The sequence below is a fragment of the Plasmodium fragile genome, assembly GCF_000956335.1.
Source record: "Plasmodium fragile strain nilgiri unplaced genomic scaffold supercont1.10, whole genome shotgun sequence".
NCBI lineage: Eukaryota > Apicomplexa > Aconoidasida > Haemosporida > Plasmodiidae > Plasmodium > Plasmodium fragile.
In genome coordinates, this window is record NW_012192590.1 from 76651 (window position 1) to 90380 (window position 13730).

Sequence of the window (13730 nt, forward strand, 5' to 3'; positions counted from 1 at the left end):
TGCACGTGGGGAAGTTTCACAAGATAACAAAAGCGGCAAAAAAAAAAAAAAAAAAAAAAAAAAAAAAAAAAAAAAGGGAAAAAAAAAAAAAAAAAAAAAAAAAGAACACGTAAATATGGAGGCAAAAAAAAAAGGAACAAACACAACTAGAACACACTGGTGGAACAAAAAAAAAAAAAAAGGAAGCGAGTGACGGGCTTGACAAAACTAAGGCAAACTGCGCTGTAACAACACGCAGGTAATTACACAATTCAAAATGGACCCAAATGAGGAGAGACCGTGCAGCCTTGGCCTCATCGCAATTCGAGGGTGCTCGGTCGAAGTGACAACACAATGATGAGTTGCTTCCTGGCGCTCGTTTCCTTTTCCTCGTCTCCACAAATAAGAACATACAAGCATAGGTGAATTAAATACACGCGCAAATGTACGTATACATATATGCATGTATACGTTATACATACAGTCACGCATACATTCGTGCATACATACGTGCATACATGTACGTACGCTTGTTCACCTTTTATGCCCCCCCCACTCCCTTTCTGTTCTGCCAATTATGCAAAATGTGCGTACGTGGCGAAGAAAAGCCTGTTCCCTTTTTCTCCCCCATACACTTGTGCCCATCTTCTCATGTAGGGGGATTTTTTTTTTTTTTTTTTTTTTTCATTGGCAGGAGAAAACAATTCATGTGCGTTAAAATTCATCCCCGCGACAATTAATTGTATCGTTTTGTTGCTGTTTTGTTTATATCCTTTTTTTTTTTTTTTGAATGTTCCTCTTTAAGTAATTTTTTCATTTGATGGATCCTACATATGAGAGGGAGCCCTTCCGCAGTGGGGTGTTCAAAAATGATACAAAGAGGTCATACCAAAGCCACAAGCACAGCAAATATTTTTTTTTTTACAAACAGTAGGTACTGTTAATGTGAATATATATATTTCTGTGTTTGCCTTTTTTTTTTTTTTTTTTTACTCATTCCTGACCTGCGTGTTTACAAAACGAATAAGGCTATAAAAACGAGTTCTCTTTGACGCTGTTTTTTTTTAATACTTATTCTTTTGGCCAGCCCTACAAAAGAATAGGGGCTATGTGTAGGGGACGGGAAAGTCCTTCTGTAGATGTGAAGTCATTGCCGCCCCCCCCTTTTACATATATACGATACTAATAACTCGGAAGGGCAAAAATAACGAGAGGAGCACTTGTGGCAGAACTGGCCTTCGAGGCAATTATGTGATTGAAGACATTGGACCTCACTTGCGCAGGCACACCTATGCTGGAGCGCTTCCACCATATGTACACGTGCAGGCAGGGCGGGGGAAACGTATAACCTGTTTGTTGCGTTGTGCAGTTTACACCGCCTGTCTGCCGCGTACCGGCCGCGCATACACGCAGCGGAGCGAGCACACAACTCCCCAACGACCAAAATGGGTCGTGCGTAATGTGCCGAGGAAAGCAGCAGCAAAAAAGAAGGCCGCCACGTGGAACAAAATTGTGAGGAGTCTTGAAATGGCAAAGAAAAAATGAGCTCAGATGAGCTGATTTGCCCCCGCGTCTTCAAAAAAAAAAAAAAAAAAATAAACAAATTAAAACAAAACAAAACAAACGCACAACAGAGCACGATTGAACGCGCCCAACAAATCGGGCGAAGAGAAAAGTAGGCGCAGCCACGCGCACGTGAACGGGCCCAAAAAAAAAATAAGCAAAAGGGAAGGAAATAGCGAAGCAAGGAGCCCACAACCCGACAAACGGACAGCCGAATCAACATTGCTCATTGAGCGACCGTCAGGCGAGGCACAATGAAGCTTCGACCGAGCAGGGTGGTGTACAGGCTCATCTCAATGAATGAGCGAGTCGGTTTGAAGAGGTCCTTTGTGAGTTGCCCCACGGTGGGCAAGTCGCTTGGTGGGGGAGCCAAGCAGGTCATCACCCCCCGAGAGGGCACTGTACCAATCTGGAAGGAAGAAGGGAGTAACAACTCCATGCGAAGAGTAACAACCAGTATTAGTGTCGGCCCCGAAGACAGGGTCTACATCACTGTAGGGTTTGACCACCACTGCCGCGCGTTCCGAAACAGAGTGTCCCCAGTGGTAACCCCGCTCTGCCAAATCAAGGGGAGCAACAACCCCTTTTACACAAATAATAATGCAAGGAAGAAATTTTCCACAAAGGTGTCGAGGGATGATACGGAGGGGAGCAACTCCTTCCAAGGACAGGCAAACAAAGGGGGGGGTAATATTAATTATTCCTCTGAAGCGTCCAAATCACAACAGGGCAATCACCACGAGAAGACAAAAGAAAGTTTTGTCACAAGTGATCACTCCCCTGTCCGTGGTCCCAACGGCACGTCACAAGCAGGAGAAGAATACACGAACGTGATCGAAATGATGAAAAAAAAAAAAATAAAAACAAATGAAAAGGAAATGGGGAAAATTGCAAAAATGTGCAAAAAGGGAACCAACGGAATGAAGCTAATTTTTACCTTTATAAAAAAAGCAGGACAACAAATAAAAATAATAATTATACAGCCATCCATGCTGAAGGTATACTGGGCTGATTTAAAAAAAAATATAAAACACACAGTGGTGTGGGTCAAAACAGGAGTCCTGTTATTCCTCACAAATATGAAAATTTCAAAAAATTTAATTATAAAAAGGTTAAAGGGACACAGACTGTCTTACTCAGAATACAAATTGCTAATTCGCACAATGAATGACATGTTCAAATTAATTCCTTTTTCCTTTTTCATCATTGTACCATTTGCAGAATTCTTACTTCCTGTGTTTTTGAAGATTTATCCAAATTTATTACCTTCTACTTTTAAAAACAATGATGATAATTTTGTAAATATAAAAAAAAATTTATATGCAAAACAACAGCTAGCCAAATTTCTGCAACAGCTAATTGAAGAAAAAGAAAAACAGCTAAATGAAAATATTGGAATTGACTCTGAAAAAAAAAAAAAAATTTTATTGAAATTTCACCAACAATTAATTAATAAAGATGAAAAAGATGTTAACCCCTTTTTAAGTGTAGGCGACACTTTAAAAATTGCAAAAATTTTTAAGGACGATTTTGTACTTGACCAAATGAATTTAAAAACGCTTCAAACCATTTGTCACCTCCTTGGATTGAAGCCTTATGGAATGCATTACCATGTCGTGCTCCAACTGAGGCATCATTTTCTTCGCCTACAGAGGGAAGACAGGGAACTTATGTACGAAGGGGTAGACAATTTAAAAAAACACACATTGATAGAAATATGCAAAGATAGAGGTATGAATTTTAACACCTCCGAGGAAGAGATGAAATTACAAATTCAACAGTGGTTGGAGTTGGCTAGCATTAAGGAAGTACCTTACATTCTACTCCTCTACATCCGCTGTGTTGTCGTTACACATGCTATCATGGACATACAAGACACAGAAAAGGTCAACAAGGAGACCACAGAGAAAGATGTAAAAAATGCTGCCCTTGATAATAAACAAAAACTTATACAAGAGGCCAAGGAAAAACTCGATGATTTAAAAATGAAGGAACAGGAAATTAAAAAAAACATTAACAAGGAGACGAGCGAAGAGGAAGGGGAAGTGGTTCCCCCACCCAAGGACAGCAAAATGAAAATAGACTTTCTCAAGAAGAACAAATACCTGCAGAATGAGCTCAACCTTTTGAAGCAAATTTGCGACTTGCAGCACACGTAAGGAGGGACACCTTTGCGGCGTTGCGCTGGCCAATTTGCCGCATCCATTGTCGCCACCTATCCGCTCGGCGCACCCACTCATAACTCCTGTTCACTCACCCTTTTCCCATTTTAGGGAGCTGAAGATTGCCTTCACGTCCTTGACCGACCTCGCGGAGAAGAAGCAGACCTGTAAGGGAGTATTTCACGCAGCACACGCAGTTGCACAAAAATTTGTTCACAAACATGCACACATTCACGTCCGCCCCTCCCCCATTACCCTTTCCACCAGGCAACATCAACGAAGTGATAAAAAAAATGTCGGAGAGACTTCTCGACATTGAAAAACACATCAGCGAGTTGAATGCACACAAGCAGATCGAAATGGTGAGTCCCCTCCCACACACACACATGTGCACCGTGTTTTGCAGACGGCCAAAAAAATAATGTGGCTGTCTATCGCTGCGTATGATGTAATGGTGAACCTGTTTTGTATGCCCCTCTCTCAGTCTCTTTTTATTTTATTTTATTTTTTTTTTTTTGCGCTCCCTCCCTTTTGCAGGATGAATATTTTTACCCAGAAGAAGAAAAGGCCGACGATGTCGTGAATATAAAGAACTGAATTGAAACGGAGACGAGCATCCGTCATTCGCACAGTGTAAATGAACACATCACTGCGATGTGTTCCCCATTTTGTTATCTTTTATTACTTTTATTCTTTTTATTCCTTTTATTCTTTTTTTAATTTTTTTGTTTGCACAACCATTTGAAGGTTAAAATGGGGTGACGCCCACTGCTTTGTTGTTTCAGCAAGGTGCCTCTTCCATGTGTTTATCTTTTCCACGTTCGCTGTATTATACCACCTATGCAAGCGTACGCATGTGTACAAGCGGTAACCCTTGCCTCTAGTAGCGGGGACGAGCAGAACAAGAAAGAAAAAAAAAAACTTAGTATTCGAATTAACTATCATCATTTGTACTAAGCATTTTGCAATTTTGCCCTTTTGTTCTCCAGAGCAGGCGTTATTGGGGTTGCCTCCGTCTGTGGAAGGGGATATATCGCCACGTGTATATGTCTGTACGTTTGTATAACAAGTTTGTGGTGCAGCCAATGTGACAAGTTGCTTAGAGGAAATAAAAGAAAAAAAAAAATGAAAAAAAAGGAGCAGAGGGAAACATAAAAAGGGATGATGCCCCCCTTGCATCAGAGATATAGGGGGTGATTGCCATTTCCGTTTGAGGAAATTATCTTAAAGCTCCCACTTGGTGTGGTGAAAGTTGTCCGGGGTTAATTTCGCCCGTTCGTGTGTTTCGTTTTGCACAAATTGGGCATCGTGTTTTTGTCCATGCGATGTATTTTGCGGGGTGGTCAGGGTTTAGGAGGGGATGTAAAAAATAAGGCAAAAAGGGCCAAATGAAGAAGCGTATGCGCACGCGCAAGTGTGCGGCCAGGTTGCCCGCGCGGCGCCACCCCCAATCCGCCTGAACAGGCAATAACATTTCGCTAGCTAGCTAGCTAGCTAACTAGTTTTTTTTTTTTTTTTTTTGGACAAGCGCTAGGCGGCCATCTCCATAGCGATTTTATCGTGATGCACATAATTCTCTATTGTAAAATCGGAAATGGTAAAATCCTCAATGTTCTTCACATCTGTGTTTAGTTTAAGCGTTGGGAACGGGTAGGGGATCCTGTTAAGCTGCACTTTTAAGCTGTCTATGTGATTGTTGTAGACGTGCGCATTGCCCAAAATATGTATGAACTGTGCAGGCTGCAAATTGCACACCTGTGCAATCATGTGTGTGAATATGGAATAGGAAGCGATGTTGAAAGGGACCCCAAGACCCAAATCACAAGATCTCTGATACATAATGCATGACAGTTTCCCATCAAACACGTAAAATTGACATAAGATGTGACAAGGAGGTAAAGCCATTTGATCCAAATCCTTTACATTCCATGCACACAAGATAATTCTCCTACTTGTTGGTTCATTTTTTATTAAATTAATAACATTTTTTAATTGGTCTACACCTTTATCCTCGTAGTTGTCATGCATGTTTGTGTATTCAGCACCAAAGTGTCTCCACTGGAAACCATAAATGGGTCCCAAGTCATTCACTTCTCTATGAAATAATTTCCTGTTGTCAAGGAACTCCCTCGTTCCATTTGCTTCCCATATCCTTACGTTTTTGTTTAACAAGGTGTTTCCGTTTGTTTCTCCTCGAATGAACCAAAGCAATTCTTCAATAATTCCCCTCAAAAATAATTTCTTGGTTGTTAATAGGGGGAAATACTGATTTAAATTAAATTTCATCATGTACCCAAATTTACTCATGACTCCCACACCTGTTCTATCTCCTTGTTTGTTTCCATTCATGATGATGTCGTATATGATGCTGAGGTATTGGTACTCTGGGTGCTGCTTAATCTTGAGGCTATTGTAAATTTTAAAATCGTGCAGGTGTTCTGGGTTTTTCTCTCCCACTTTGTTGTTAAAGCTAAAGTACACAAGATCGTCTTCCTCTACGCTGGCCTTGTTCTTCTGCCATTGGCACATTGAGGAGCCCTTTCCTACCCATTCTTCTTGGCGCATGGTTGTCCCATTGGGGGAGATACAACCAGAGCCGCTACAATTCGGCGCGCCACAATTCACGTTGTCGCAGTTTTCAGAACCGCTGTCCACGGTGCTTCCATTGGATTCTCCCCCGTCGACTTCCCCTCCACACACCTTGCTGTAAATCACAAAGTCTAAAGTGACCCCCTTGCTGTTGTACACATCGCTGACGGACGTCACTCGAAACTGGCTTTCGTCAATCTCAGGGAACATAACGTCACACTGGTAAGCCTTGTTGATCCTCGTGAAGTAAATCTGCTTAATTAAGTTCCTGTTTAAACATTCCTTATAAACTTGAGCTCCTCCAATAATGAAGCATTTGTAATACTTGAGTTTTTTTAAAAGCAACAGTAGGTCATCTATGCTATGAATTATAAAAACCTTTTCCTTCACGTTTTCACTTGTTAGCGTCTTGGAGAGGATGACGTTGATTCTGTTTGGGAGTGGCTTGTACTGTTGGGGGATGCTCTCCCAGCTGCTTCTCCCCATGACCACAACGTTTTGCAGCTTGGTACTTTTGTCCTCCATCCCTTCAGTGTCCCCACTACAGTTAGTCTTATCACCGCTGTGCATGCCTCCACTCCCCCCTGAGGCTTCCTTTTGCAAGTACTTCTCCCTCTTCCACTTCAACTTCTCGTACTTTGATTCATCCACATAGGTAGTCACCGAGCTGAAGTACTTCATATCCACAGAGTTGCATTTCCATGGGAGAGTCCCATTATTCCCTAGACCCCTAAAGGTCCTCGGGCTGAACGGTTCATTTTTTATTCCTTCACTGGCGGGGGCGACCTTGCAGCAGGCGCAAATGGCGTAAATGTCGAATACTTCTGAAAGGTCCTCCATGGGTCTCAGGGCTTTAAAAAAAAAAAAAAAAAAAACAGGGTTACCTCTTACACCTTGTTATGTTATCGCGCTTGTGTGTGTATGTGTGTGTACAGGTGCCGAGTTTGGGAACGTGAGGAATCAACTGGCGCGCTGAAATAATACATACAACGCGATGCGATGCACCGTTTATATATGGCCCTAATGGGGTGTGCTGGTGAACTCTGCTGGGGACACTATACACTATGCTCACCTCACAAAGTGGAGTCCCTTTTGGGGAAAGGTACAAATCTTTCCTTAACAAAAATGTTTGTGTTTTGTTAAGCGGTGGAACATGAATGTAATTTACACCACGTAAATACGATAAAAATTGCCAAATAGAGGTTGTGCATGATTTTTTTTTTTTTTTTCTCATACCACTTGGGGAGAGAAAAAGCTCAGCTCGCTTAGCCGTTATTTACTTACGTTTATGGATTTCCCCTAAATGGGGTTTTCTTTGGGGCGACAAAATTGCGCTTCGTGTACGTAGTGCTTTGGGCTGCTTGCCGCGCGTGGCTACTGTGGAAAGCATGAGGAGAAAAAATTGAGGCGACATTCGAATTGTCGCTTCGCTCGCGTCACATTCTCAAAGTTGAGTATTTTCAGAGTTGCCCCCCTATCTCCTTTGTAGCAGCCCCTTGTGTGCGTGTTCAAAGCGGAGGTGTAATGAAGTCGGACGTGCCATATGGTCATCATCACGTGGGGAAGAGAAGAGGCCTGTTTTTAAGAGAGTGGCAAATCAGCCTCATTCATCGTTTCCCACCCCGTGAGAGTTTTTTCCCCTGTGTGTGCATTTATCCCCCCTTGCTGGAGAGGGCCAATGTGTGCATAATAACTGTTATCATTTTTTTTTTTTTTTTTTTTTTTACCGATTTACTTGGCTGTTCACAAAAATGGCTGCAATGCAAGTGACGATCACGAGCTAACTGTTGAATGGGAAAGAAGCAGCAACATGCCTCTTTAGACAATTTCTATGAGGAAGGGTTTGTAAAAAATGGGTACGCTGCATAACCTTTTTTTTTTTTTTTTCTGTGCTCAATGCTTCCTCTTTTTATGCCAATTTTTAATGTAAGGTTCTACTTTATACCTGTAGTAAGGAAGTTATTTTATTTTTTTTTTTTTTGTCGCATGGTGGGAGCTCCTTCACTTCGCTTCGGGACATGTGATAAATTTGTAGCCAATTTTGTGAACAGTTTTCCCCACCTATTTGATGACCCAAATTTACAAAAAAAAAAAAAAAAAAAAAAAAAAGGAATTGCCCCCAGTTCTCTTACGATGCGTTTTGTGATGAATTCCCCTACTTGTTGTTGTCACATGGCGGGAAGAGCCAAAAAAAGACAACGGACATATAAACACGTACACCTTCGCCAGCTTAACCATTTGTGTGCATGCGTGTTGAGGGTAAAATATTAATGGGAGCATGTAAAACAAGTGGGATGTTACATTTTTTTTTTTTTTTTTTTCCTTGGCCCTTTTCTGTCGCTCTCCCCTGCGTAACGCGCAACTTTGCAAATGGAAAGTTTCCCCCAGGTGATCCCCTTGCCGTTCACGAAAATGCAAATTTTTTTTCTCTTCTCATTTTTTACATTTTGAAAATAAAAGTGCATGCTGAATTGGGCAACATATAATAAAAAAAAAAAAAAAAATTATTTCACTGCCCTTTGTCCAATGACCAAATACAAAGAACATCACACATGCACATGGTGTTCTTCCAAGACATGCTCATTGGGACAACATTGGCAGACCCCATCTCCGTTCGAACAATCGAGCCTAATTAGGACTGTTCGCAGAGATAGGGGAGCCTTCCTTAGCCATGTGTGCATGCGATTTGTGAGACATGTAAAAACAAATTGATGTGGTCAGGGGCGGCCGCGTTGCTTCGGCACACTGGTGTGGGGCTCCCGTTGTTTTCTCTGCTCGTTAGGCTGGGGCCAATAATGGGTCAGGGAATGACGAAAATGCAGCGGCTACGTCATGGAAAAATGAAACCACATGGATGCCAAGCAGACGCGGCTACGAAAAACTCTACGTTTGCGCGCCAATTTGAAAAATGGAGAAAGTCAAGTGGGCTTGAAGAGAAGCCCTTGACTCCCATTTTTTAACGCCCATTTTTACGGCCATTTTTAAGCCCATTTTTAAGCCCATTTTTAAGCCAATTTGGAGGCGAACCTGGGGACACAGACGCCCATGCGCATGGCCAAGGGTTCTGTCCCCCACATAATAAACACTGTGGGGATTCGCATCCGAACACACAACCCACCCACACGAAGGCGTGACTCTTTTTGCCGCTTGCACATGTAACCCTGACCTTTTAAAACATGATAAACTTTGAAGTATAATTGAGGCACGCTTTTTAATTTCATTACGTAAAAGATAATAATTTCCCTTAAAAATTTTTTTTTTTTTTTTTTTTTTTTTTTTCAATCTTCCATAGTGTACATGTAACCCTCCTGTCTTTAGTTTCACATGTGTTCCTTTGTGGGGAATCCCCAACGAACGCAGCTTTTGTTGTCATCACAAAGACACTTTGTCCAGTTGGCAGACTGTCCTTTGGGCATCTCCTTTCGTTTTCATTTAGCCCAGTGCGTGAGAACACTTGTTCCCCAGCGGAGAAGTCTCCTCCATGGGGTGGATTCGCCCCACTGAAAGAATGTGTACACATGCGCACATTTACATTTGTATTTGACGAGGCGCCTCCTCCGTGGCAGCAGATTTGTCCTTTTTTTTTTTTTGTTCTGTTCTCCATTGGAAGGTCAATGATGGGCCCACCTCTTACCACGTTTCCGTTGCGCGTTTTTTTTTTTTTTTTTTTTTGTAGTGTCATTTACCCAACCCCCGTGCGATGTTCTGTTTTTGTCTCCTCCACTTGTCACCCCCCAATATTAGCTAGGCGTGTCTACAACGACAGACATTGGATCTGCCTCCTCTAGCTTGTGCGACAGGGATGGAGTCTGCGTTCCTTGATAAGGCCTGCCTCAACGATGAGCTGAACCACATAATGATTGACTTGCCCTTACAGGATCAATGTGATTACCTAAACAAACTGCATTCGTGCTCGATGGCTTATGGGGGAAGTCCCACTACCAGCGCGAAGATGCTGTGCCTGCCGACCCCCCTCAAGGGGGAGCACTTTGCCTTTCTGTTGGATGGGGGGGCAGCTGGTGCAGATCCTGCCGCGGCCCCCCACAATGGGCAGCTGCGTACTGCTACTCCGCCCAATGGGCACGTCCGTACAGTTACTGCCCACAGTGGGGACATCTCCGCTACCACCCCAACACGATGGAACGCCGACCGAGAGAAGCTCATGAGCGACATCCTGTTCCTGTGTGTGCACAAAAATGGATGCAAATACGTAATAAATAAAATGAAGGAAAATGAAGACACAGAGGAAAAGAGGATAATTCAAAAATCGCTCCTACTAGATGCGATGGCTCTATGTCCTGACGTGTACGGAAGTTACGTTGCGCAAAGTGTGTTTGACTTGAGTGACGACACATACAAGGAACGTTTCACAGACCAATTTCTTTCACAAACAAGATTTCTCTCTCTACACACATATGGATGTCGTCTCATTCAAAAGTCACTGGAGTCTCTAGGCAATGAATACAAAAGTAAAATATTTAATCAATTAAAAAACGATTTAATTACTTACATATGTCACCAAAATGGGAACCACGTAATTCAAAAGTGCATTGAAGTTTTGCCCTCTGTTCATATTGACACGATCATAAGTAACATTGAAGAATATTTGCCTTTCTTAAGTTCACATGCTTATGGGTGCCGCATCGTTCAACGCATATACGAAGTTGGTAATACGACTCAGATCAACAGACTCAACGATAAAATTATGAAGAAAATATATTTGATTAAGAACAGGTATGGTAATTACGTTATTCAGAAATGCTTTGAACACTCGGACGACACGGTCAGGTTCACCATCACTGATGAGATCGTCAACGACATATACAAGCTCTCTTCGCATAAGTATGCCTGGTAAAAGAATTGGGCTCATCCACTGCGTAGTTTGTTCTGCGGCGGGTGGCACAAATGTGGACGTGTGTAAAGTGTAACAAAATCACTTCACTTTGTTATTATATAAAAATGCCGCTGAAACGCACTCGTTTATTTTATTTAATTATTTTTATTTATTTTATTTTTCCCATCTGTGTCCCCCCCACACACACACGCAGCAACATAATCGAGAAAATTCTGCTGAAAAAGGAATACAAATATAAGAAAAAAATAATCAAGAGAATTGTGAATGATATTTCGGAAGGGTAAGTGACGTACCGTTTTGCAGTAGACGGGGGGGTTAGCAGTACGGAGGCCCCTTTAAAAAATAAAAAAAAAATAAATAAAACAACACGTTGCCTATTACGTTCACCAATGTAGCGTGGCCGCTGCACATTCTAACGACATGCTTCACACCCCTCCGCCCCCCAGGAACGACAGCATGATCAGCATTTGTAAAGACTGCTACGGAAATTTTATGATGCAAAAACTGCTGACCACGTGCAGGCCAAAAGAGAGGACCCTTATTATCAAAACGATCATAGAGAATGTCGACAAGCTCAAGGACGAGACGTACGGTAAGGACTTCTTCGGACTCTCGCAAGGGGGAAGAAAAAACACACTACTGTCCCTAAATTGCTTACCTACAAAAACACATTTGTCTTTAACCTTCCCCTTCACGTCACACACACCGTTCAATTTTGCAGGCAAGTACATCTTGAGAGCGATCAGCAACCTGGAAACGTAAAACTTAATTGGCTTACCTACATTTTACATTTGGCTGCAAGGTTGCCCTCGGTTAGCCGTTCGTAACCGAAGTGAGGAATGGTGTATTATACAAATGTCACCGCTACCTAACGGTATACTTATTATTAAAGCAATTTTTCATTTGTCATTTCAAACTGTTCAGTTAGGTACAGAATGGGGGAGAGAGAAAAAAAAGGAAAAATTTTCTCCCTCTACACCAAAGGGGAAAAGTACGTAGGTGTTGGGACACATATATGCACACGTACTAACACACACGTGAGTGTATGCATGCCGGGTGACGGTTATCAGAGAAGGGATACCCCCACACGGCTAGCCCCCGTGGGGTATTCAAACGAATTATATAGGGGAGAATGGGTGCTAGCTCCTCCCCGATCTGACCTCGGCGCAATTTTTTTTTTTTTTTTTTTTTTTTTTTTTTTGCAAGCAGCATGTGCATAATGTGCATTATGCGCGTCATGCCTGGACTTGTAGACCCACTTTATCGGCGCTCCCGACTTATTCCACCGATTCGTCACACGACCCATCCGCAGTGTACTTTTTGCAAACGCAAGAATAAGTGAGCAGGTAATCTCTCTTATCGTCTATAATATTTTCGTTGTCAAATTTCAACCCTTTTATTCTTGAATGGTTAGCATCAACCATAAATTCAATGAGCCGTTTTCCTTCAAAATTTGCTTTATCGTAATAGAAGGGGAGGCACATTTGATACGTTTTGGGGCATCCTGTTTCTCTGCAGGAAATTCCTATGTTGGGCATCTTAACCCAATTGAAATTTTGCTGCAGTAGCTTCTGCTGGCCTGCAGAAGAGAAGAAGTGTGCGCGGGGGAGGGGGTGAGTTCAGCCGGGATCACTTCATCGCGGGTGTACACACCACACATATGTGACGCACAAGCTACTGCTTACCTGGCTGAGACAAGGAGTCCACCTTCTTTATCTCCCTATCATTGGTCGCTTCGAAAAAGGTGTAATTATTTGAGGGGGGCTCCTCACTTTGGTTGTCGTCTTCGTCCATGTCATCCTCAAATGGTTTGCCCGCATTGTGTGGTGAAACATCACTCAGGACTCCTACCCCTCGGGAGCTCCATCTAGACATTGCTTCTTCCTGTCCGCTGTCCAGTTCGTCTTCCTCTTCATAGTCCAGTTCGTCCTCCGACGTGTCTTCCATTTGGTTGTTGCTCTGCATGCCCCCCTTCTCAACTGCACTCAATTGTCCCACCTCCGTCGGGTTGCTCACGCCTAGGTGGTGATGCATGTGCTTGCCACTCGTCTTGTGCCCCCCCTTTCCGTTGTTGAGCACACGGATGTTGCACTTGGCAACTGGGAAGAAGAACCCCCAGTAGTCATGCCCAACTAAAGTGATAAGCGCCCCCAAAAAGGACAAAAGAAAAACACACGAATAGCGCACCATCCTTTGTATGAAAGTATGGGGTGTCGTTTGAAAGGGCCTATATTTCTGTTTTTTTTTTTTTCTTCTTCTTCTTCTTCTCGGTATGAAATACCTATTAGAGCTGATCGCCTACATGTGTACGATTCTGTTCTGCTAATAATCTCACACCCTTACAGGAAAGATGGCAAAAAGGTATGCGCAGGGAGCGGGTAAAAAAAAAAAAAAAAACGGTTAAACGGCTAAACGTGAGAAAACGGAGGTACACCTACATGGGGGTAGCGCACACACATAAATGTAGAAGTGCTGTTCATCTATCAACTTTGTTTCATTCCTACATATTGCACATTTTACAAAATTTGGGAAGACACATTGTGTGCACCTCAAACCTGATCAAATTTTTTTTTTTTTTTTTT

The 13730-nt window shown here is 42.5% G+C and overlaps 4 protein-coding genes across 4 annotated transcripts; 2 read left to right on the forward strand and 2 right to left on the reverse strand.

Annotated features, from left to right (window-relative positions):
- Positions 1-1796: 1796 nt before the first annotated feature.
- On the forward strand, positions 1797-4301 carry AK88_01172 (uncharacterized protein; the record flags this gene model as incomplete). Its single annotated transcript, XM_012478808.1, has 4 exons — positions 1797-3697; positions 3816-3871; positions 3972-4066; positions 4242-4301. 4 exons carry the CDS (start codon positions 1797-1799, stop codon positions 4299-4301), a joined length of 2112 nt encoding a protein of 703 aa, XP_012334231.1.
- A 933-nt stretch (positions 4302-5234) lies between these two features.
- On the reverse strand, positions 5235-7133 carry AK88_01173 (bifunctional dihydrofolate reductase-thymidylate synthase; the record flags this gene model as incomplete). Its single annotated transcript, XM_012478809.1, has 1 exon — positions 5235-7133. One exon carries the CDS (start codon positions 7131-7133, stop codon positions 5235-5237), a length of 1899 nt encoding a protein of 632 aa, XP_012334232.1.
- Positions 7134-10095: 2962 nt separating this feature from the next.
- AK88_01174 (uncharacterized protein) lies at positions 10096-11910 on the forward strand (the record flags this gene model as incomplete). The annotated part of the gene is made up of 4 exons (XM_012478810.1): positions 10096-11144; positions 11342-11428; positions 11595-11740; positions 11870-11910. The coding sequence occupies 4 exons, from the start codon at positions 10096-10098 to the stop codon at positions 11908-11910; spliced, it is 1323 nt and encodes a 440-aa protein (XP_012334233.1).
- A 515-nt stretch (positions 11911-12425) lies between these two features.
- Positions 12426-13338, reverse strand: AK88_01175 (uncharacterized protein; the record flags this gene model as incomplete). The annotated part of the gene is made up of 2 exons (XM_012478811.1): positions 12426-12727; positions 12834-13338. 2 exons carry the CDS (start codon positions 13336-13338, stop codon positions 12426-12428), a joined length of 807 nt encoding a protein of 268 aa, XP_012334234.1.
- Positions 13339-13730: the final 392 nt, after the last annotated feature.